Source organism: Ceratotherium simum, chromosome 17 (assembly GCF_057802395.1).
Source record: "Ceratotherium simum simum isolate JZ-2026a chromosome 17, ASM5780239v1, whole genome shotgun sequence".
In the NCBI taxonomy this organism is placed as follows: domain Eukaryota; kingdom Metazoa; phylum Chordata; class Mammalia; order Perissodactyla; family Rhinocerotidae; genus Ceratotherium; species Ceratotherium simum.
Window position 1 is genome coordinate 23703883 of NC_141916.1, and position 21619 is coordinate 23725501.

The 21619-nt window shown below is 35.7% G+C and overlaps 1 protein-coding gene across 4 annotated transcripts in view; it reads left to right on the plus strand.

Moving 5' to 3' along the window:
- NELL2 (neural EGFL like 2) overlaps nucleotides 1-21619 on the plus strand; it is a 352025-nt gene that overhangs the window by 101958 nt on the left and 228448 nt on the right. For all 4 annotated transcript variants that reach the window (XM_087442529.1, XM_087442528.1, XM_004428919.3 and 1 more), the window contains exon 4: nucleotides 611-761. In XM_087442529.1, coding sequence (XP_087298655.1) covers nucleotides 611-761 — 151 coding nt within the window. The remainder of the gene's footprint in view (nucleotides 1-610; nucleotides 762-21619) is intronic.

Below are 21619 nucleotides of genomic sequence, written 5' to 3' on the forward strand. Positions count from 1 at the left end.
TGGAAATTAAGTTCTATGTATTTCTTTCAACAAATATGGTAAGATAATTTGATCTTAATGTTTCATCCACTTCACAGAAGGCTGAGAGTGACTAATTTCAATGATCTTTTAAAAAATCTATTTATAGCAAGCCTTCTGGCTAAAGACATCAATGTGGAGGTTGGCACATAGATTTAAATCCAATTTTCTCTCATGAGGTGTCAGAAAAGCTAAATGGCTCTATCGTGGTCTTTTAGGTCCTATTCTAGGAGCTATATCTTTTTGTTCATTGTTGACACCGACATGGCTATGGTATTTAGGATGTAGGAAGTATGTAAGGAGAAAACTTGGGAACACACTTCTTCAAATAGGGTTCATTTGATTTTTTTGCCTCAAAGATAACATTTTTGAAAAAAGATTCCTGAGACACAAGTTCAGTATTTCTTGTGGTTTTACTGTCGTGTGTTATATGTAGCATAAAGTCTTGCTGAAAAAATTTACCAGGAGAGTCTGAAACTTGGTATTTATCAGTTATTACTTGATAATGTTTTTAGGAAAATGTTGTATGTAAAAGTTACTTTATAAAACCAAATTCTAGTCTATTCTTAGTGTATGTTTATTTCTTTTTTAGATACTCCCAGAAGTATAAAAGCATCCACTGCTACAGCTGAACAGTTTTTTCAGAAGCTGAGAAATAAACATGAATTTACCATCTTGGTGACCCTCAAACAGACCCACTTAAATTCTGGAGTTATTCTCTCCATTCACCACTTGGATCACAGGTAAGTGTGGCTGCTGGAGTTTCTTGTGTTTTCGTTATATCTGGTTAAATGAACACATTAAAGAGAAGTAAACAAAAGCAAGAGACGCTATATACAAGATTGGTTTAAAACAGCTCGAATAATTTTGCCACATTATGCAAAATCACAAGCACAAGTAATTGAGATCTGCCTAAAAGCAGAAGGAGCTGCTCCTTTTGATGTGAATGTGTAGAAGCATGATTAGGAGAGCTGGTGGGAGTAATGGGAAGAGGAAAATGAAATTCATTCATGACACTTGGCATATGCATAAATTGCTACTAAATAATACCAAACAGCTTAAAATGATTCTTTCCTGAAAGAATAACCACAGTTCTGACAATGAAAGTTCCCTCATGTTTATATTTTGAATACCTGCACCACCACTTACTATCTATAGACCTTGGGCAAGTCATGTAACCTCCCTGTGCCTCATTTTTTTCATCTGTAAAATGGGAGTAATAATAGTACCTACTTTATTGGTTGTTGTGTAGATTAAAGAGATTATATATGTAAAGTGCTTTACATATATAAGGGCTTTAATGATCCTGTCAGGTATGGGAGAATCCTCTTGGTTTCTCTTAGAGATGGGGCAGCCTGGGATTTTGCAAATCTTTACTAAACACTAAAGGGCGAACAGAAGCAAGTATATGTGGAGAACAAAATATAGCAAGTTAACATAGAGAGCAAGGTTCCTAATTACATTCTATCTGACTTACCCTCAGGGCTTTAAGGCCTGATCTTATTCCATCTTTAGCTCCAAAGGATCAGTATAATGTCCCAGACCCCTCACTTGAGTTTCTTTCCTCCCAGGTTTGGTCTGTGTTTGAGAGGAGGGTGCTGCTATTTAACACTCACTTGGTGTTTGGCTTAGGATCCACAAAGCAGATTGAGAAAGGAAGAGGTCCCATCTCCAAGGGTTCACTTGCCCCCTTGGTGTGTGTTTCTGGTCCCAGAGAGAGGCCTCGTCTTCTGGTGATTGATATCAGATGAGCTCCGTGCTTACAGCAGTGTGCCTCTGCCCATTTCAATTGGGCTTGTAGGCAACATGATTCATATACAATAAAAGAAGATTGTTCTTCACAGAGCAGCCCAATTTATTGCTGCTTATTTCTACTTGCTGAGAAATTTTCCCCTGCATTATGGGTACTAGATGTTTCTGCCCTATAACTTTTTCCCACCATCCCATTTGTAGAGACATGGAACTCACCCAGACTTCTTCAGGATGACATCCCTTACATACATGAGGGCCACTGCAGCCTCCTGTCTTAGCCCTCTCGTCTCTGGGCTAGTCAAGGCTGGGTCTCTTGAGGCTCTATCTGTTCCTCTTGAGGCTTGATCAGCAGACTTCACTAGGCCTGTTGCCCTCAGCTATACATATCCCACATAGTCAATGTTTTGTTGATTCCTAGAGTTGAATATATTAACTCAACGAATGTTTGACCAGCACGGACTTCTTGTAATCTACACCTTTCCATCTAATACTTAGTAAAATCCTTTGAAGATTTTTTTAGCACCATATAGTACAGATACGGACAACTGAAAAACCCGACCTTCATCAGGCAGATCCTTGTTGAAGGATATGATGAAGGATGAGTTGCTGTCATGCAGAACAGGAATAATAAGAAAGGATCTGTGACAGCAAGTCATCCTTCGTCAGATCCTTTCTTACTATTCCTATGAAGTAGATTTGGTAAAGTTATACATAGGGCTTTATTTTGACTTACTTCAATTAAAAATAATATTTGTTTTTTAAAATTGTTATGGAATATATTTTCATGGTAGAAAGTTTGGAAAACTGACAAGTGTAAAGAAATAGGAAAATTCATACAAATCATATTACCAAAAGCAGACCAATGTTGAAATTCTGTCATATTTTAATCCAGTCCTTTTGTCTGTGTGCGTAAGATTTTGTTTGATCAATCCCATACTTTTGGATATTTAACTCATTTTATTTTTTAACTTTAATAAATAACACCATGATGAATATATTCATAGATAAATCTTTGTTCTCAGCTCTCATGCTGTCCAGCTATGCTTGTTAAATTTGATATTAATTTCTTGTTTTACTTATTATTGCTTTGAGTCATCTATAAATTTGATAACATTTACCTAAAAAATATCATATTTGAGATATAGTATATCTTTCCATGATATAAAAAAATCATTTAGAGGGCTGGCCCAGTGGTGTAGTGGTTAAGTTTCTGTACTTCACTTCAGGCAGCCCCGGGTTCGTGGGTTTGGATCCCAGGTGCGGACCTACGCACCACTTATCAAGCTGTGCTGTGGCAGGCATCCCACCTATAAAGTAGAGGAAGATGGGCATGGATGTTAGGCCAGGACCAGTCTTCCTCAGCAAAAAGAGGAGGATTGGCAACAGATGTTGGCTCATGGCTAATCTTCCTCACCAAAAAAAAAAAAATCATTTAGATTTGTAAGGCACTTTGCATTTGCTTCATAAGGTAACAGTTATTAAAGGCTTACTGTGTGCTAGGCACTGTGCTCTGTGCTTTACATGCATTAGTTCATATGTCATCAGTATTCACTAGTGGTTAAGTGTGTAGACCTGGAGACAGACTGCATGCATTCTAGTCACAGCTCTATCACTTATTGGCTTTGTGACCTTGTGCAAATTACTTAACTCTTCTGTACCTCAGGTTCCTCATCTGTAAATTCATATAACACACTTGCAAATACTAGAGAAAAAATTCCACAAAAGTCCCATAATAGTACAAGGACAGTGTTCTCATTCCCACATTACAGATAAGAAAAACAAGCCTTACAGAAGTTAAGTTGTTGTTAAAGGTCCCCAAGAGTAAGTGGGAATAGGGTTTAAACCCAGGTAGTATGATTATGGAGCCAGCCCACTGGACCTCTGGGCTGTGGCATCTCTCAGTGTCTGTGAGAGGTTGAGAGAGTAGGTTCTCCTCTGCCCATTTTTTCACAGCACCACTTAGCTAGTTAGTGACAGAGTCAGGACTCAGACCCACTTCTTCTGATTCTTGAGTCCAGTGTTCTTCCCAGTCCACTGTGATATCTGCTAACCTCCTATCGCCCTGACAGACCTTGTGTTATGGTTAGTATTGTCCTTTTTCCTCGTATTGTTGCTGAAGTTATCTTTCCTCCCTTACTCTTATTCTCACCCATCTCTGTAGTGTCGTCATTTCCTGAACACTTGCTTATTCTCTCCTTTCTTTCACAAAACATTTAAGGTGGTTTATAGAGATATTTGCAGGACAACAAGATAAAAATAAAATGCAATATTCAAATCAGGTCAAAGAAAAAATAGAAATCCCGTTGGATGATTAAGAGAATGCAACTATTCTTGGTTCTGAGACCAGAGACATATTTCTCCTATGGCCTTTTATGGGAATTTGTAGCGACTGTCTTTAGAGAACCAAGTTCAGAAGGCTTTGTGTCACTGGTGGCATCATGCCACAATGCACTTTGGAAAAAGCACATCTATAGTGATGCCAGTAACATGCATCTAGGTGTGAAGGTGTTTGAAGGAGTACTACTTTGGAGGTCGTCGGTAGTGTGCGTGCAAGTTCTGTACAACCAAGTTTTCCTGCTCAGAATGCCGGTAGCACCTCCTGTATGAAACTTTGATAAAAGGCCATGTCCTTCAGGCAATATTCCATATAAATTGCTTTTCTCAGTGCAGCTCTTGAGAATAATATCGAATTCAAGTTTGACTTCTCTGATAAATACCCGAATTGCAGCTGTTTTTTGTCGACAGTTCAGTGAGAGTTAACCATTGAGCGTGAACAGCAATTGAGTTGGAGCAAATGCTGACATTTTATTATAAACATTGGGGAGCCTAACAAGGACATGCCTGAATGGAAGGTACCCACCTCTGCCTGTGGGTGGCTGAAGTAGGCAGTTCCCAAGGGCACGACCAAGCTTTTCCTCAGGAAGTAGTGTGGGTTCTACTCTCATGTATTGATGGTTGGATCCTATGGGATGTGAAAATTTTAATTATGCTACAGATTTCAAACACTACACATAATATTTATAGTAAATTTTACAAGTTAGGAAAATTGCAAAGAAAGAAGTCAAAACCACCTGTAATTTTACCCCTGTTGGGGATAGTTTCTATTAATATTTTTAGTTATAAATGTCTACTTAAAGTATATAGAGATAATATTTTTAAAAAATTGAATCATACTGTACATAAAATATTTTAACTTACTTTTTAAAATTCAACAAAATATTTTGAGGATTTTCCCTTGCCAATAAATATTCACTTGTAATCTATTTTTAATGACTGAAGAATACTCTGTCACTGGATGCAAATTAAAATGGGTGTTATCAAATTCTCACATTTGTCATTAAAAAACCCAAAGTGTCCCCAAAATGTCTGATTTTGATCTGTATAACTACCTGAGGTATCCACTAAGCTGAAGTAGTTTGCAAAAGGTGTGCCTGGATAAGTGAATGAATTTTGCATTCCACAGGATGGTTAGCTATAAAACCAGTTAAATGTTGAAAAATGTCTGTCAAAATGAGTAGTTGATCTGTCATCCTTTAACTGGCAGCGATTAGGTGCTGGTGCAGCTCTCCATAAGGTTCATGGAAGACCTCTTCTGCATGCCAAAGGAAGCTCATTTCCTAGGTGTTTTGGGGGTGGGTGGGGTGAGGGCGTGGTGCTTCATCTGAGCACGTGTTCTTGCCTACCGGGTAGGAAGCATAAGAATAAGACTTGAGTTATTCCTCTGTGAATTATGCTCTGTGAATTAGACCACAGAGTGCTTGCTGCAAAACAAACACTGAATACACATTAATATTATTACTCGAGATGACGTGGAACTAGAAGATGACTTCTCTCCTCCTTGTGTCAGTCCCCGCTTCCAACCTTGTCTCTGTTCCGACTGATTGTAGTGAGCACCTGGCTGTCCTGCAGCCTGCTCTGAAGCCTAATTAAGTAGGGAGAAGTCAGTAAGAAGTAGAGCCTGTGGGGGATGTCATCTCCGCACCAGAGAGATGGAGAAAAGTGGTATCATTCATTCGGAATATAAATGCCAGGCACAGTGGCCAGCCGGCTCATCATCTGTGTGTCATCCCCTTCCTTTCTTTCTGCTTGTCCAAATCCTGCTCATACTTCAGAACTCGGCTCAAATCTCCATGAAGCTTTTACTGACCTTTCCAGTTTACATTAATTTCTCCCTCCATTAGGCTCCAACGTGGTTTTTAAATTTGTGCCACTCCTTTGGCATTCTAACATATAGCATCTTATATTGTTATTTAAATGTTTCATTATATACATGTGTATTAATCGTAAGAGACATTAAAAATATCATTTACTGCTTTTGATCACAGTTGTAACAAATATTTATTGAGGATTTAAAAAATTTAAGTTATTGTTATTTTTGAATTGGTAATAGAGCCCATGGTTCAAAATTTAAAAGGCAAAACAGGGTATAGAGAAAAAAGTCTACCTCCATTCCTGTCCCCGGCCACCTAGTTTCTATTCCTAAGGTCAACCACTATTAGTATTAAAAACATGTTGAAACAAAGTATAAAGTGGTGTGCTGGAGGGGGCTCATATTGGCTTACAAGAGTTGAAACTTTGTGAACTGATTGACATTACTCTGGCGGCTTAAAATAGGCCACGATGTGAGTATTGACACCATGGAAATCAGCAGATGCTACAAAGCAGGGCGTTTTGGGTTTTTTTTTTTGATGTATTTTTTTTGTTGATAAATATTGTTTTTTTTAATGTCTTTTTAAATATTTCTCTTCTTCTATCTTTCCTATACAAATGGATAAATGAATCAATATCTTAGAATTACTCTCGAGAAGAGAGCCAGTTGTTAAGCATTTACCGGCACCACTGCTTGTAGTCCTGGCATCTAGAGATACCCACCGTAACCCTCTGGGATGCAGCTTTTTAATCTTTTTCCCAGGTGTACTTGTCTGTTTGTGTAAAATTCTACGTAGTTGACAATAATTTTTGATTAGATTTTAGTTTTTTTTGCTGTAAAGGATTGTGCATTAAACTTGTAAACTCCGTTTCATCTACCATGCTGTTAGACCACAGTTAGATGCTAAATAAATATTTAGTGGATGAAGAAATGAAAGATCAAGAGAAAGATCATCATGAGTGTACCAGGAATCGTAAATGACATCACAAAGTTTTCATCAGGTTAGGGCAGAGGATCTGGAGAATGTTCCAATTGCTAGATTGATGCAAGATGCCTAATCTATCCTGAAATGTCATCAGCTGTAGCATGAGGATCTCACTAACTGGCAGCTACTGCCTCGAAACAGCCATAAGTCAAGTTCTTAGAGAATAACGACACATGTAATGAGCTATATAGCAGCATCTCAGCCTCTGTGTTAAAGCTGGAAACCTAATCACACAACTTTGTTGGTTTGGACATATGAGACTAATGAACCCGCTCCGGATTCTGGGGATCTGAAGTGAGCTAAGAGCAAGACGGAAGTAGGAAAGGCAGACATCACAGCATCTCGGAATTGGAAGAGGGCTTAAGTCAAACCCTGGCACTGAAACACAGCTTCAAACAAAGTGACATAATTATGCAACTACTGGACACCTCATCAGCAGTGTCCTGGTGGCTGTGAGCAAAGTCTCATTTGGTCCTCCCACCTGAGATGCTAGTTTCAAATGGTATTTTTCAAGTAGAGGCTAATATTAAAAATTAGACCACAAACTTCGTGTGAGCACAGTGTAAAAAGCTTGTGGGCTCTTCAGCCATTTTTGTGTATACTTAGCCAACATCAGTATTAACCTAAAAACAACAGACAATAATATATGGCATTATGTCTGAAAGAATTAAGACATTCAGGCAGATCAAAGGAGTTCTCTTATCATTATAATTTTCTGGCTATTTTGCAAGGGAAAAAATAAAGAATAGAGAAATAATTCTAAGATATTGATTCACTTACCTATTTATTTACGGGAAATATAGAAGAGAAATATGAAAACAGTAAAGGCTCGTTGAAAAGCAAAGTATATTTATAAGTAAAAATGAATGAGAAAATTTCCCTAAATTCCAAAAGGACTCTGTTCTCTTCCATTTTACAAAACTGCAGTTTCTTCAAGGTAAATAAAATCCTTTTGTTATATGTTGGTGTAGATGTGGTACCGTCGCTTAGCTTATATTCTGTAGTATACAATACTTCTCCTTTATTTGAGATAATTTTGGGCTTTAGATATATAAATTGCTTCTCATGGGGTTATTATTAGGAATTTTCCTGATATCCAAATATTATTTATGCTTCTAACTTTGAATACTTTGCATATAGCGTACATGGAAATAATTTGTGGCAATAGCTTTGCAAATACATATAAAACCGTCTTGTAGTTTGCCATCATCTTCTACATTAATAAACTTGAGGTAAAATAAATGAATTATTTTTACTCTCTTAGTATTAATTATTATACATTCTGGATGAGTAAGAATGTATTTATGTATGAGGCTGATAAAATGTATCTTCATACTTGTGAGTGCTTGTCATGTATTAAGCCATTTCTCTTTCCTGACATTAGTAAGTAAAAATTAAACTTGCTGGCAATATTTGCTTGGCTTAATGGTTCTGAACTAAACGATGACTGTTTACTATGGATAAAATTAACAGACTGACATAACAGCTACCGCACTCTTTACTTTTTGGTTGCACTTTACTTAATAAATAACATTAAACATAATAGGATTTATAAATTAAAATTTCAAACACCAAGTTCTACACAATTAAGAAAACTTTACTTATATTCTCATAAAGTGTGTTTCTTTTTCCTTATTTATCTCTAAACAAATTGCGTCTTTAATGTGTATTTTCTGTCTCCCTTATTATTGGGAATGTTGCAATATATATTCTGATGTGGTTAAGCATACATATGTCATTACCAAGCAGGCCCGGTGTGTTGCTCATCAAAGAAACTGAATTAAGTTAAGACTCAGCAAGCAAATGAGATTTCTCATATTTCTTATGTGTACCAAATTTGTATAGAGGTGAAGTGATGGAAAGAAGTACGCATTTTAATATAGAGAGGTTATTTCGTGGAGCACAAATATCCTTTTCATGCTGAAGAAGCGAGGCCTTCTTTTCCTTCCTGTCAGCATTCCACTCTTTCTGCTCTTCCAGGAATGAATCAGTTGGCTGCTGCTGCAGCAACTGTGGGCTAACCAGCTCATATCCACTCCTAGTCCACGTTTTGGGTATTTACCACCTTAGGCAGAGATGCAGAGGAGCAGGGGTCTTTCTAGGCCTCCATCCTATTTTGACCATGTCCAGTTATCAGCCTCAAATATGGTAGGCCGTTACAAGACTCTTCTGCCGCGTCCCTCTTGTGGATCCTTCACGTCTACCTTCTTCACTCCGGATGACAGTGCCAGTACCTTGGCTGTTGTGTAGGCAGCTCTTGTTGAGAATCAAGCCTCCTGTGTTTTAGGAAACCAACTTGGTGTTCCTGCTTGAATATTTTCATGATTCCCATTCCTGTGTTGCCATGTTATTTCTTTTTATGTGATTGTACAGGTTAATTGTTCATTAGAAATAATTGGCTCATGTAGCTAACTAATGATCAGTTTGCTACTTGTGTTTTCTGGCGTTAAAAAACGTTTCTAGGGGCCAGCCTGGTGGCGCAGCAGTTAAGTGCGTGCACTCCGCTTCGGATGCCCGGGGTTCGCAGATTCAGATCCTGGGTGTGCACTGATGCACCGCTTGTCAAGCCATGCTATGGCGGTGTCCCACATAAAGTAGAGGAAGATGGGCACAGATGTTAGCCCAGGGCCAATCTTCCTCACAAAAAAAAAAAAAAAATTCTAATAATGAAAAAATTTTTCTAAATACTACTTCTTCACTTGGGAGTGAAAGGTTTGAGAATGTTATTTTAGTTTTTTCTGTTCTTTGATAAGCACTTGTGACTTGATATTACAATTTTTGAAGATGTTGACATGTCTAAATTTTAGGACACAGAAGCTTTCCCTGACTGCCTTTAAGTCATAAGCTTATCATCAGTGAATGATTTACTATCTAATCCCATGTTTCATATAGAAGCTGTACATAGATGAAGATTTTTTTTGGTCATTAGCACAGAATAGTTTCTTTTTTTTTTTTTAAGAAAGACCAAATATATCAAATGTATCAATTCCTATGCAGTATATGCAACATTTTGTTGCTTTTCTTTCTCACAAATGATGTGCAATTAAATGCAACACCATTAGAGGGTCTGCTTTCCTGAGAACTTCACTTTGTTCTTGAAGAGGATTTTTGTATTCTGAATGTTAGGGGGAAAAAAAAGCAATTTTCTAAGCATAAATACAGGTTCTCCTTAGCAGCTAGTGTGATGTGCTTGCTAAAAGCAAAGTCTAAACCTTTTCAAAACTCTGAGGTTTCTATCTTTAAAAAAGACTTTAAGAGAAGGTTATGTTTTGTCAAAGAAACTAATGTTTTTATTATTTGTAAATACAGTGACTATAGAATTTATTTGAAAATCCTTTTGAAAAGAGAAGATATTTTTTATGCATTTGTTCATTTGTTCAGAAAACATTTAAGGTCCTTCAGACAGGTGCAAAGCCCTGGGTGTTCAGAATTGAAACACATGGTCCCTGATGCAAGCAAGAACTGTAGTTGTTCATAGATTATGCTATGATTCTGGCTGTTCACCGAGCTCGTATTGGCCTAGCACTGATAAATCACTCTATAGACATTTGTTGGGTACGTACTATATGCTTGGGTAGCTCTGCCTGGTGCATTGGACAGAGCAAGGGCTTGTAGCCAAAATGAGTTGAGTTGAGTCAGTTCAAACTTTACTAGTTCCTTGTGCAATAACTCTGAGAAAGTCCTTTTCCCTCTTTGAATCCCAATTTCTCAAAAAAGACCATTAATACCTAATTTTGGGGGTTGTTTTAAGGTTGATGCCATATTGTGAGGGTAAGTTTCCTGTCTCCTCTCTCCGCTTGCTGTATTTTTTAAAGCAGCATATACAACATTTCTAATTTTGTACGTAATCCATATTCACTGTACAATATTTGAAAAATATGAGAATATAAAAGAAAAAGCAAAATCTTAATCACTTTACCAGAATAACCACAGTTAACATGTTATTTTTTTCTAATCTTTTTAGATGTGTAAAATTGGAGAGCATGTGATCATTCAAAATAGATAAAATATATCACATTCATTTTCCAGTGTCAGTAAATATATTTCTAAAATGTTCATTGGTTTCATGATATTTATCATATTGATATTCTGTAATTTATTTTATTGACCTTCTATTTTTGGACATTTAGATTATATCCAGTTTTTCAGAATTATAATTAAGCCAACAAGCACTGTGTCTGGTATGTAGTATGTGCTCAATCTCTGATCATTTCTTTAGGACAAATTCCAAGAAATGCAGTTTGTTGGGTAACTGGGTATAGTAGTTTTTTTGTGTATTTCTTAAAGTTTTTTTTCATACCCTTTGTCTAATTACCCTAAAGAAAGCTTGTACCAATGTGAAGTTCCACAAACCAAGTATGAGAATGTGAGTTTCACTGTATCTTGGGTAAAGCTGAGCATTATCACATTAAATTTTTTCCATTTTGAGTTGGGAATTGTGAGTATCTTGCTTTTTCTCTGATTGCTAGAGAGGTTGAACTTTAAAAAATAATTTTGCTGTCCATATACATTCTTTTTATAGACATTATTTTTCTATTAAGTCTTGTTTTAATGGTTTTATGAGTTCTTGATATAATTTTGGCTAATAACCAACCTCTTATATGTCATGCTTCCTTAACTTTGCATAATTATTTTTTTCTGTTTTGTCTGCTGCCCATTAATTTGATGTGTTGTGTTTTTTATATCCTTGAGCTAAAATAAATTCATTTATCCTTATTTAATGCATTATCCCATTTGGTCCTCACAACAGTCCTGTGAGGTAGCAACTATTATTACCTCCATTTCACGGGTGAGATAACTTAGGCACAGAGGTTAACTAAGTTATCATACTTAGTAAAAGTGCAGAGCCAGGCTTTTCACCCAAACCTTATCTCTAGAGTTCTGTTCTCACTCATGTGTGTGTCTGTTATCTAACTGTTATTTTAATTAATTTCTTCCTTGTAGATTATTTGTTTAAAAGTGGCTTTTCTTACCCCGAGGTCAGGTTCGGGTAGTCTTCCTTTTTTTTTTTTTTTTGGTGAGGAAGATTGTCCCTGAGCTAACATCCATGCCAATCTTCCTCTATTTTGTATGTGTGGTGCCTCCACGGCATGGCTTGGTGAGTGCTGTGTAGATCTGTGCCCGGGATCCAAACCCATGAACCCTAGGCCACTGAAGTGGAGCATGCGAACTTAACCGCTACACCACCGGGCTGGCCCCAGTCTTCCTTTTATGAAAAATATTTTTTATGGTTTCCTTTTCATCTAATGCTTGAAGTCATCTGAAATTTATTTTAGTGTAAATAAGAAATGAGGCTCTATGGGGCCGGCCTGGTGGCATAGTGGTTAAGTTCACGTGCTCCGCTTTGGCGGCCCTGGGTTCACAGGTTCGGATCCTGGGTGTGGACCCACGTACCACTTATCAAGCCATGCTGTGGTGGCCTCCCATATAAAGTAGAGGAAGATGGGCATGGATGTTAGCCCAGGGCCAATCTTCCTCAGCAAAAAGAGGAGGATTGGCAATGGATGTTAGCTCAGGGCTAATCTTCTCCACCAAAAAAAAAAAAAAAAGGAAATGAGGCTCTAAACATTGTTTTCAAACAGATAACTAGTTATTCCGGAATCATTTATTTAACTCTTCCTCCTCCCCGCTTTTGAAACTCCTCCCCTTATCATAAATGAAATCTTATATTTATGTTAAAATTCATTTCTTGGCTCTCTGTTCTGTTTCATCAGTCTATTTTTGTACCAGTAATACGCTTACATAAACATATTTTTAAAATATGAGTACAATTTTTCAGTGTACACATTTTAAGTGCAAATTCAAAAAAATTAAAAATAACTGCTCAAATATAATATATTGGTATATTCACAGGTGATATTCAAAACATATAGTAACCTGTGTGGCACAGGCACTAAACTATCAAAATGAGAGAGTGATGAATTAGAACGGACCCTGACTGTAATCAGCCAGTATGGCTATTTTTGTGTGCACTGGGTGTATGTGCTTCTAAATTTTATGATATTGGATGTAGATATAGATATACCTATCCAATTTGGTGTATGTGTAATTTTCTACATGCTATGAATATATACATATATCAAATATATATTTCAGGAAATAGTCTCATGAGCAGTTTGAAGTACCTACTTCCCTACTTCCTTCAACAGTGATTTAAAAAATTTGCCAATTTAATAGGTGAAAAGTAACACTTTGTTGGTGAGGTTGAATACTTTCTCATATGCTTATTAGCCATTCATATGTCTTCTTTTGTAAATAGCCTATTTAGATACATTGTCCATTTTTCTATATTTTCTTATTAATTTAAGTGAGCTCCATTTAATGAGGGTATTAACTCCATATTATTTATGTTTTTCATTTGCCTTTAAGTCTTTATGGTGCTTTTTCTTTTTTACATCATTATACTTCTATTTCTGCATAGATTATGTCATGTTCACCACCCAAATACTAATTACAATCCATCATATGGTGATTTTTTGACGTACTAAATTTTCTTAATTGATATGCAGTCAAAATAATAACTTTCATCTCTAAAAGATGAGATTGTGTTAATGAGATAGTGTAGAAAGAATACATTATTTTCTCCTCCCAAAAACAAAGAGAAAGCCAATTAGAAAATTCAAGAAAAAGAAGAAAATTTAAAATATCCTGTATGAGAAATTCATGGTCTAATATATAAAATAAAACAAAATGTAGCATGATTTTGGGCAATTGTTGGGAAGTAAGAAAGAAATTCACCTGTCCTTGATGCTATCGAACATTCTTCTTTGGGTGTTGAAGAGTTTGTGTCAATGGACTCACGGCGAAGGACAGGTTATTTCAGTGCAACGTTTGGTTCTGCAACAAATACTACATGCCTAGTCATTAGTGCATATACTGTTGATTAGTTTACTATGGATCTTTTAATTGGGATCTGGAAAGGAGGCAATAGCACATCTGTATTTAACTCCGTCTTAATCTGCCCCACTATGTTTAATGACTGATCTTTTTGTCCTGCCTAATAAGAAAAAGAAATTGATGTCTTGAGCTTAGATCTGGGTACACTTATCTCATATCAAATCCAACAGAGGAAGCTGGTGGTCCCAACGTCATTTACCCAACAACTCATTCTCTTCTCACAGATTTGTAGTGCCAGATGTACCAGTGTCAAATACCAAATGCCAAATGAAATACCAAATCTCCATCAATGTTGAGGTCTGTTTCTGGGCCCTGTATTCTGTTCCACTCATCTATTTGTGACCTCTGCAGCAATCCCACACTACTCCAATTACTGTAGTTTTATAAGACTTGCTATCTAATAGTTCGGGTCTCTGTTCTTTCCGTTCAGAATTTTTTGCTATGTTTGCAACTTCATTCTTTGGTATAAATTTTAGATCAATTCGGTAAATTCTATGAAAGAAATCCCATTGGGATTTGTATTGGAATTACATCACATTTATAGGTTAATATGTGTTGAGTTAACATTTTTATGATATTCATTTTTTTTATCCAGGGATGTGACTTATCTGTCCAGTTTCTTCCATGTCTTCTTTTGTCTTCTTTATAATTATCTCCATACAGGGCATACACGTATTTTGTTAGATTTATTCCCAGGAACCTTATAGGTTACTGTTACTCGGGTGGGATCTTAATTTTCCTATTATATTTTCTAATTTGTATAAGACTTTTAAGTTACTGTATTACCAGAAAAAATGGATTCTGTTTTGTGTCAAAAGTAACATCTTCCATAGTGTTGAAATTGCTTTCTCTCTGTCTTTGGGAGGCAGTTGGATTCTTTGGATGCAACTCAGAGTATAATAAGAAAATTTTCAAGACGCCATCAAAGTTCAGTTAATTCTCTTTTGTTAATCTGCCATACATGGCTATGCACTGACATTTCAGTGATCTTTTCCAAGATGAATGTTGAGGGATTGTTGTAATATATTTTAATTCTTTGGCATTAAAACTCTTCTCCTTTTAGTCTTCTGATATCAGTGTGAAACTTCCCAAATGCTCTTGAGGCCTTTGATCAATCACTTAAAATCTTTTCACAAAGGGCTCATTCAAAAATTATAATGATCTTTCTGCAGTTTATCATCAAGCGACAGGAAATAGAAGTCAGCTTATTTGTAATTTTTTTTGTTATTGCCTTTAGTTATGGTGAAACATGGGCCATTTTAAAAAGTCCATGTGAAATATTTTGGTGTCCTTATTGACAACGGAGTTTATGTTATCTCCATTACTTAAGAAATTTTATTTCTCTTGCTGCTGTATACACTTGAGTTCCATTGACCTTGGAGGAGTCTTATATTTTTGTGGTTGAAACCATGTATTGATGTATTTCATAACAGCTGAATAAAAGTCATTCATATTTTGCCTCTTCTTTTCAGCCATTTTATCCACTGAGCATTTTGAAAGAAGGAAGTGATTGACATGCTGTCATCATGCCTTTGTACTTTAACCTTTGGTTATTTAAAACTCTAGGTGTTGTAAAAATTGTGTTTGATTATTCTTGAGGATGCTGAATGCATCACAGAATACATGAGTTACTGAATATTCCATCTTAAATCCATTTGATTTAGCCAGTAAAAGTGCCCTGAATGGCACCAAAAGGGAAGTAAGATATGTATTTTGAGTGAACTGCAAGGAAACAATTTGGTTTGCAAATGACTCAAACTTTTTTTTTTTTTTTTTTAAAGCAGCCGACCACGGGGCACTAGACTTGCTGCTTTTTTTTTTTTTTTTAATTTCATTTATTTATTTTTTTCCCCCAAAGCCCCAGTAGATAGTTGTATGTCATAGCTGCACATCCTTCTAGTTGCTGTATGTGGGACGCGGCCTGAGCACGGCGGAGGAAGCCGTGTGTCGGTGCGCGCCCGGGATCCAAACCCGGGCCGCCAGCAGCGGAGCGTGCGCACTCACGCTTTGAAGCATCGAGCATTATATTTAAATACTTTTTGCTAATATGACATCTGAAAAATGGCCATTGTTTCTAAAATTTACTGTTCTTTGAATACTAGTGGATTTGTACATTTTTCTTATATTTGTTAGTAATTTGTTGGTGTCTCTGACTTGATGAATGGTTTCTAAATATCCTTTCCTATTTTTATATGGGAGTTTTGTTATTTTTCTTGCTTATTTGTAGGAATTCTTTGTATGTTAAGGATGTCAACTCACTGTCAGTCATATATGCAAGAGTTTTCCCAGGTTAATGTTTGCTTTTAATTAATAAATTGTTTTGAAACAGTTTTAAACCTATAGACAAATTACAAGAACAGTACACATCTCATCTCATCAAATTCCTAATGGGTAATATTTTTAGCTCATTAGCTCCATCACCCTCTAGCTCTTATTCCAATATGCCTTTTACTGATAATATGCTCCATCAGCTTTAAATACTCTAGTGTATATTTTCTCAAAACAAGGACACTCTCCTATATAGCCAACATACAACCTTCCAATCAAGAGATCAACCTTGACACCACAATATCATCCAATCTTCAGATCCCATTCAAATTTCATCAGCTATCTAAATAATGTCTCTCTTTACTTCTTGGTCCAAGATTCTATCTAAGAACACATGTTGCATTTGCTTGTCATATTTTATAATCTCCTTCAGTCTGGAGCAGTTCTAGTCTTTTCCTGTCTGTGGTATTTTTTATGGTGTTAGAAGTATAGACATTTCATTCTGTAGGCTCACCCTCAAGCTGAGTCCATCTGATGTTTCCTCATCACACAGGCCGTGCATTCTTGTTAGGAATACCACAGAAATGATGTGGACTCTTCTAGAACATCACATCTGGTGGTACACTGTGTCACTCTGTTTTACTGCTGGTGATGTTAACCTTGATCACCTGGTCAAGTTGAGGATCTGCCAAGTTCTCCACTATTTCTCTCCTTTGATTTTGATTAGTATATTATGGGGAGCTATTCCAATTTTAGTCCAATATCCTGTTCCTCATCAGACCTTTACTCACTTTCCTTAACATCCATTGACATGCCCACCTGTATCAGATACTATTGCTTGTTAGTGACATGAATAAAATGATAAAATTGAAAATTGAAACTCATTCTAACTCTTAAATTCATTTTCTAGTATTATCAAAAACTTGGAGTATATATCATATAAAAATATACTCCTAAAAAATAGTAACTCAGACTTTTTTGCATCTCATTTTAAGAACATATCAGCATTCACTGTGTAAGCCTTCTTTAAATTAACTACTATATTTTTCTTTAACAAAATTATTCATTTATACTGAATGGAATTCAAAGAAAATAACATCTTATTTCCATAAAGGTGATTTGCCTAGCTTTTCTACATTTCTCTTGGTAGCTTTATATATGCAGTATTGTGTTTATTGAAATAAAATATCACAGACCTTTACAAAAACAAGATCAGAGTGTATATAAGACATATTGGAGGCAAATTTTATTGAGAATCTTTTACATATAGCCTGCTATGACTGTCTTGTTCATAGTTTTTCACAATTTTCATTTCATTTAGTTACTGGCTTTTCATTTTTTGACGATTTCTAATAGGTTAAAAATGCATGCTTTCATTTAAAAAATAAATCTAATTGTCTTCCATCAGCCAGTAACTGAAATAAATGCGTGACAAAATGTTTCCAACCTCCAACTTATCAGAATTCAAGATCTATTGTAGGAGGTTTGTTCAATCACATTAAGAAAAAATGTGCTTATTTTTAAGCTCTCCGTTTCTAAGTAGATTCAATAATGTAGAGTAATATGAACTAATAAATATGAAAACAATAAAAAATATCTGGTGATGTAAAACAACGATTTGGCAGAAATATAGGAGTCCTAGACATGAAAAAGAAAGGCCTACATTTAGAGCACATCATCATCCTGGGGAATGTCAATTCAGGAAAATGATGAAATAGGAAGCTCTTTGAAGGCCTGGACTTTGTCTCCTTTCCCCCGTATCCTCTGTGCCTGGTACAGTGCCTGCTATATAGATGGCTAATAGATATTTGTGTAGTGAGTGCATGAGAAGTGCAGAGCATCTGTGGATATCAGGGTTTGTGGTAGCTGATTTCTTAGGTGCATTGAAATGTTTTCTCTGCATTGTAAGTATTAACACTTTATCAGGTTCCTACCCTGTGTCAGATAGTCCTCTTTTTTTTTTTTTTTTTTTAGATAGTCCTCTTAATACCTTATATGGATTAATCTCATTCAATGCTCATCTCAATCTAGGAGGTAGGTACTATGATCCCTATTTTACAGGTAAGGAAATGAGGCCCTGAGAGATTAAGTCTCATGTCCAAGGTTACAATAAGTGGCAGAATAAGCATTTGAACCATGCTGCTTGGCCCCAGAGCCCGTTCTCCTAACCACTGTCTTGACAACTTCTCTGTCTGCTTGTTTTAGAGCAGCACAATGGCTTTTCTACCTCGCTGAAAATACAAGAACTCTATTGAGAGGGTTAACTCTCTTGCTTTCTGTTGCTTTTGAAACAACAATCATATATTTTTTGTCTATTGGGCTTTTTTGTTATCCTAAATATTTTTATCCAGAAATTCTCTTCCTTACGATTTGCTTCTTTATTTCAACAGCATCATCATGGCCTATTGAAGCTGATGCAGTGTAAATAAAGCTGTCGTGGTCTGCATGATTGGGAAAATGTTTTCTCTTTTAATGTTTCTAATTGCCTCTCCATAAAAAGTTTATGCTAAAACTTAAAAATAAGTTTCCTACCTCTTTGACATTTCCATAATAGATAGAATTTGGGGCCAGATTAGTTCTATTTCCTCTAGTTAGGGGTGTTCTGTACCCATTTCAATTGTGAACTCTTGGGGTAATAGTCTTACTAAGAGCAAAGTGTCATCTCACTGGGTGACCCATGAATCCTGTTCCCCTCTTCCTTGGCTCTTATTTATTCTAAACAATAGAAGAAGCATGTCAGAAAACAGGTGGTGCAGCGTTGACAGCTTACTCTCCCCTGTGACTAATTCTTTTCTTTCAAATACAGCCTGCCCAGAACTTCTATCTGTCTTACATGCATCACTGCTTTTCCTTTATTGTCTGCCTGTAGTTTCAGAATGTCTTACATATAAAGCTGCTGAAAATTCCTACACAGGCCAACCTCTATTGGCCTAAAGGATTTCTGTTGATTTTTAGGACCTCAGGAAAGCAATTGTTAACTTAAGAGGAAGATTTGAAACCAGATAAAATACTGCATGGAATCATAGGGCACTGAGGGTCTTTGGGAGTCACTTAGTCACTCCAGATGGATATATCTCTAAAAGCATCATGGATCATTTTTTAGGTGATGGTGAAGATGAAGAGTTACCATCCTGGGAATATCATTTTCTTCCAAAAAATATTGTTTGTTGTTTGTTCTTTGAAGTAGTGCAATTGCATGCACATCTTAGTATACTTGTAAAGTCACTTAAGTTTCTGGAAATTGAAGAGAACGTTGGTATATTCTCTTGGTTACAGACACACACACACACACACGCATACATATACACATACACAAATCTCAATTCATCTAAAACCACAATAATATTTAGTTTATGTAGAGGTTGGATTTTAAGAGATTACCAAGTTTTTTCCTTCAGGAAGAACTGACTTAAGCCATTCTAACAGGTAAAACTGCATCCAGAAAAGATGACTTTTATTTTATTTTTTCACAAAGAGCTTGAGTACCAAAATTCAGAAAATAAAAAGTGACACATTAACCATATTTTGAAGTAAAATTAAGTACATAGTGTCTTGTATAGTCATGTGTCACTTAACGACAGGATGTGTTTTGAGAAATATGTTGTTAGGAGATTTCATCGTTGTGCGAACATCATAGAGTGGACTTACACAAAGCCAGATGGTATTGCCTACTACACACCTAGGCTATATGGTACTAATCTTATGGGACCACCGTCATATGTGTGGTTAGTTGTTGACTGAAATGTCATTATGCGGAACGTGACTGTATATTAAATGATTAAGTATCTAATGTAATGATTCCTCAATAAGCATGTTATTCCCTTCTTGACTGTGTTCTATTTACTTATGTCTATATATTTTTAGATTCTTTCACGTAAAAGTGGATGTGTTCTGAGAATTTTATGTATAAAATGTAATTTCTATATATTTTTTAACCCTCCTTGACCACTAACACCCATCACAGATGGTTTCACAGATCCAGGAATAATTCACTCCACTTCCTCTCTGTAGAAAAGTGGAAGAACATATATACTCACTAGAGAAAGAAATTCATGTTTTATATAGGTCTTTTAAAAATAACTCTTAGATAGGAGTTTCATCTTTTAATTCAAATAAAATGATACCTCAGTTAATGAATCCCTTGGCATCAAATGTATTTCATTACTTAACTATATTAAAGTATATTAAACACATACACAGACATCTCCTTAAAGTCTTTCAAAACAGGACTGCTAATCCTTATAGTACTTAAATGATGAAAATATTCAAATTTTCTTCTCTAATATGTTAATCTGAGTTGTAAAGAAAAAAGTACAACCATTTCTGAAATTAGAAGGATGTTAGAAATTATAAAGGAATAGTAAGTTGAAAAAGTTTTAGAAAGAAGGAAAGAGTGCAGGTGACCCTTTCTCAACCTACCACACTTCAGTGTAAGCCCACTTAGAGGATTATGGAAGGGTTATACTTCTTCCTTTCAAATATCATTAACATCTCTGCATTGGAGCAAGGACTAGCTCCAACAGAGTAGCTTTGGAGAAGCCATCAGGAGAGGGGTGGAATGAATCCAGTCTCCAAATCTATGCCTTGAGTTTTCAGAAAGTGGGGATCTTACAGTATTGTACATAGCCTATACTCATAGGGAATAAATATGAGCTGGAAATCATTGCAAAGATCTTTTTTTTCCTATATGGATATCCAATTAATGCTCCCCAGTGTTTTTGAAAGAACCACTATTTTCTCTTAGCATTGCAAAGTCACCTTTGCTATAATCAGCTGACCTTATTTGTATGGGCCTGTTTCTAAATTATCTATGGTTTCATTCATCCACATTCTTATTTATGTGCCAATATTGCACAGTTTTAACTACTGTGGTTTTATAATAATTTTAGATATGGTAGTGTAAATCCTCCAAATTTTGTTCTTCTTTAAGATTATCTGGAATATACTTGCATTTTTCACATTTTCTTGTAATTTTAGAATTAGCTTGGTTTTTGGTTGGGATCTCATTAAATCTATACATAAGTTTTGGGGATGATTTATGTATTTCTTTTAGAGATTCTTTAATTTCTCTCAGTAACGTTTCATAGTTTGTTTTGTAGAATTATGGCATGTTTTCTGTTAAATCTGTTCCTGGGTATGTGATGTTTTGATGTTATTTTAATTGGCATCATTTTAAATTTCATTTTCTATTTGTTAGCAATACAATTGAATTTTGCACATTGATCTTTTACCCAGTGACCTTGTAAAATTAATTTCTAATTCATTATTATTCATTAATTCATTTACTATTCATTATAATGTTGACTACCAATAACAGTGATATTTCTTTCTTTCTAATTCTCATACTTTTAATGCTTTTTTCTATCTTATTGCACCGGCTAGGACCTACAATTCAATATGGAATAAAGGTGTTGCTGGCTGACATCTTTATCTTCCCAATCTGGTGGGGAAAGCTTTTGATATTCCACCATTAAGTATGATGTTTGTCATAGTTATGGTTATTATTGTTTATTTGTAGATTCTCCATCTCATATAAAGGAACTTCACTT